Source organism: Myotis davidii, unplaced genomic scaffold (genome assembly GCF_000327345.1).
Source record: "Myotis davidii unplaced genomic scaffold, ASM32734v1 scaffold292, whole genome shotgun sequence".
In the NCBI taxonomy this organism is placed as follows: Eukaryota; Metazoa; Chordata; class Mammalia; order Chiroptera; family Vespertilionidae; genus Myotis; species Myotis davidii.
This window is the reverse complement of record NW_006285042.1, coordinates 3,775,695-3,780,102: the sequence shown is the minus strand read 5'-3', so window position 1 is coordinate 3,780,102 and position 4,408 is coordinate 3,775,695. Positions and strand designations below refer to the sequence as shown.

At 43.7% G+C, this 4,408-nt stretch overlaps 1 protein-coding gene across 1 annotated transcript in view; it reads right to left on the bottom strand.

The window, feature by feature from the left end:
• ZC2HC1B (zinc finger, C2HC-type containing 1B) overlaps window positions 1-4,408 on the bottom strand; it is a 39,071-nt gene that overhangs the window by 6,056 nt on the left and 28,607 nt on the right. The window contains exon 6 of the mRNA XM_006755411.2: window positions 2,318-2,426. Coding sequence (XP_006755474.1) covers window positions 2,318-2,426 — 109 coding nt within the window. The remainder of the gene's footprint in view (window positions 1-2,317; window positions 2,427-4,408) is intronic.

Sequence of the window (4,408 nt, the reverse complement as noted above, 5' to 3'; positions counted from 1 at the left end):
TAGTTCTCAACCCTCTGGCCCTTTAAATACAGTTCCAACCATAAAATTACTTTCGTTGCTACTTCCTAACTGTAATGTTGCTACTGTTCTGAATCATAATGTAAATATCTGATATGCAGGATATATTTTCATTGTTACAAATTGAACATAATTAAAGCCTAGTGATTAATCACAAAAACAATATGTAATTACATATGTGTTTTCCGATGGTCTTAGGCGACCCCTGTGAAAGGGTCGTTTGACCCCCAAAGGGGTCGCGACCCACAGGTTGAGAACCGCTGACCTAGTCAAAAGCAAATATAATTCCATTTTTCTTAGATCTACTGGCCTACTAATCATTTCCTAATGTAGCAGAATGGTGTCTTTATAATGTCCTTCTTCTGTACTGAGACACAGGATTCTGAGTTCTCACTTAGGCCTTCTGCTGATTTTTTAAAAATTACTTAGTTCAAGCAAGGAAACTCTTTTCTGATTTTCAACACTGCACCTGACATGCTGTCCTCTCCCATTTCCAAATCCCTTTCCAAGTTTACTAGACCAGGGAATAGAGGCCTGAGACTCTGTTGCTGTACTTGGACTCGATTTTGCATGTTGTCAGAGTTCCCTAATCCTGATGAATTAAGAAATATTCCCTCTTGGCAAATAAGGTTTGACCTCAAACTCAAAGGAGTGCTTTTTACTGGAAAGGGAACATTATAACGTATTCTTGGAAAAAATAAGAAAATCATCCATAATATAAGGAAACTGCCTTTTCTAAAGGACATTAATCATTATACTTTAAATAAAAAGCTTATTAGTGAAAGTTTTACCAACGAATACATACATAATTTGATGTGTGTGCGAGTGTGTCTGTTTGTGTGTGTGTGTGTGAATATCAAAATCTAACGCATTATTAAATTTTCACAGATCAGGAAAAAACTACTGACTTGGGTTTACAGGGCTATGGGGAAATTTTCAAATATTCATTCAATTTTTAGCTCATGGTAAGCAATTCATGAGGAATTTAAAAACTAATAATAAACTTTTCTGTGCTGTTTATGAACCATGAGACTGGCAAGTCTGACTCTGGTTCTTATTAATACCTGCAAAATTAGACTCCTGGCCAGAGGTGCCATATAGCCATGAATTAATTCATCTTGCCTTCATAGTGCATGCTGATCATTAATAAAGAAGAATGCCACATTTATTAATGCAGCTCAAATACGAGGGAGACCGCAGGAGAGAGAGATTTAACCCAGCTCAGCTGCTTACCAGTTGAGCGCTTAAACAAGTAACCTATCCTCCCAGCTTCAGTTTCCCTTTCCATAGAGGAAAACACCTGGAGGACTCCTGTGAGGATTAAATGAAATGGGTCTAGCATATAAGTAAGTACTGCAATGGTGGTTATGCCTTTCTGTTACTTTGAAGACCTTATTTTGTTCTAGAAAGGAAACTCTTCCCTTTTTCTTTTTTCCCCCAGCTTTCTTGCGCTATAACTGAGTATGATATTGTATGAGTTTATGGTGTACAATGTGATGATCTGATTATGCATATATTGTGAATTGATTACCACAATGAAGTTAGTTAACATCCATCACCTCACATAGTTAACTTCTATGTGCGTGGTGGTGAGAACATTTAAGATTTGCTCTCTTGGCAACTTTCAGGTAAGTGACACAGTATTGTTAACTCTAGTACATGGTCACTATATTCATCTTATAACTGGAAATACTATATCCTTCGATCAACATCTCCCCATTCTCCCACCCCTGGCAACCATCATGCGGTTCTCTGTGTTTATGAGTTTGACTTAGCGTAATATCCTCAATGCCCATCCATGTTGTCCCAGATGGCAGGACCTCCTCCTTTTCTATGGCTGAATAGTACTGTGTTGTGTATATTATGCACCTTATCTTTATCTATTCATTCCTCAATAGGTTGTTTCTGTATCTCGGCGATTTGAAAAATGCTGTAATGAACATGGGAGTACAGATCTCTCTCTGAGATTGTTTTCTCTTCTTTTCATCACATCTGATAAGCTGTTATCTCCCATTCTTCATCTCCTTTCAATTTTAATAGCTGGGGAATGATGGCTCTTCTAGACCCCGCTGCTGTAATCGGATCTGACTCTATATGTTGTCAGAGTTATCTAAATCTGACAAATTAGGAATTGTACCCTCTCAAATAAGCTTTTCCCTCAAACAAACCCATGTGTCTTTATATCCAAAAGCAACACTGGCTATCACAGCTTTTGCCGGCAGCCCATGAATCCCAAAGCCCATGGTGGTCACCTCTATGACGCTGGCATGTGGTGGTTGAGATGCTCACTCTGACTTACCTGGCCTGGCTGGGGCGGCTCTCGTGGCCTCCAGGGCCCTGTTCTGCAGCAGAGCTCCCACGGCACTGGTAACCGTTGGTTCTTTTTTTGGACTTGTCTGAGCCCTTCCCTACAGAGAGAGGGGGCAGATCTATAACTCAGGCAGCACACAGGAGGAACGATTTCCACTCAGCCACTTCGGACCAGAGTCACCCTGGGGACCTGCTGCACCCGGGGACGGGGACACGCACACCCTGCGCCTTAGGTGGCCTGGTTCCTAACCTCCCTGCTGGTGCTCAGAGCCATGTCAGGGTGCAGGAGCTTCCATTCCATAATAGCGCCTTTGAGGGATTTCGAAGTTAATCCTGTAAAACTAGTTGTATGGAGACAGAGGACATCACTTCATGTCAGTAAGGATTGTAATGGAACATTTTAGTTTTTCATTACACTTGAAGATGCGTTTGTTTTTAAATACACAACCAGAGAAGAAAAACAGACATTGGCAGGCAGCGAATGTTTTAAACATGGAATCCAACATCCCTGCACCACAGCCCTCCCCACTGAGCTGCAGGAGAAGAGGTACATGAATGTAGAATAAGGACCAAAAGGTTCCTCGGTGGCGCCTTGCTACCTCCTGACCGATCCCCCCAATGTCTCCACGGAAACAACATAAAGATAACCTGTTTCTCAAGTGAGAATTCTCACTTGGGCAAGGCGAGCTCTGAGATGATAGCAGGCAGTTCACCCCCATCCAAACAAACAGAGCTATTTTCAGAGGGCATAGCACTTTTGTAAAGTTGATTTTATTTAAAATAGAAACACATTTCAGCTGTGCTGTCAACAGCCCTTCAGAACTGAGCGGGCCCCTCCCTTTCTGCCCCACTTCTGAGTGTGCTTCCCTCCGAGGCAGGCCCCAGCGTGGCGGAGCTGGCTGGGGAAACAAGCCCTGCTGTTCAGACACACTCACAGCGAGTTGACTCAGAAAGCAAGCCATTTTTCTTCTGTGTTCCCAATCACCACTTAGCTCTGGAAAACAAGGCGGGGACCAGGGCCAAGTCCCTGGTTCCAGGCGGGACGGCCAGCTGGCCCCCTTCAGGAATAAAAAGCACTTCCGCTGTGGCTTCCCAGCGCTCCCTTTGGCCCCACTAAACCCCGACTCACTTCGGGAACTGGCCAGAAGAACCATTCGAAGAAATGTACTCCACCCTTTATGCTTGAGAAAGAGGAGGTAGCGTTATACTGAGAAAACCTTTCCAAAACTAAGTTGAATTCAAGCCCAGAGCAGTTACATCCCCTCAAAATCAGGGTGTCTTTTCCACCCACAGGAAAGACTCCCAGAAAGGGTAAGTGGGGAGGGGTGATTTTTACATGAAGGCGCTTTCACTTTATTATATATTATCCTCCCGACAACTCGGCAAGGTACTGATGAAAGTGGGAATTTAAGTAACTTGACCAAGTTTGCCTGCAGATAGTCAGTGTTAGGGCTGAGATTCAAACCCTGGCTGGTGATTGTAGAATCTGGGCTCTTTCTTCATTGCACTGTCTCCCATACTATTTCAGGTATAAAGACTGAATCTCTACAACTATCTATCTACACTAATAAAAGAGAAACATGCAAATTGGTGTCACTCTGCTACACCCACCAGCCAATCAGAGCAACTATGCAAATTAACCCAACAAAGATGGTGGTTAATTTGCATGCACAGGAGCAGAGTGAAGACTGAAGACTGAAGAGGCTTGGCTTCTCCACTGCGGTCAGACCAAAGGTCTGGGTCCCAGGTGCCAGAGAAAGACCAGTGCCAGCAGCCAGGGGAAGGAAGGCCTATTGCGCGAATCTTTGTGCAACAGACTTCTAGTCCTATCTAAAAGAGAAACATGGTAATTGGCGTACGACCGCTACCCTTACCATTGGCTAATCAGGGCAATATGCAAATTAACTGTCAGCCAAGATGGCAACTGGCAGCCAGGCAGCTTGAAACTAACATGAGGCTTGCTTGCATCAGTGATGGAGGACTCCAACCTTCCCCGCCTGCCGCTGCAGGCCTCTGAGCTGCAAGCAACTATGTAACAAACATAGACGCTAAACAAAACCCCAGAAACCTGTTTTAGTCC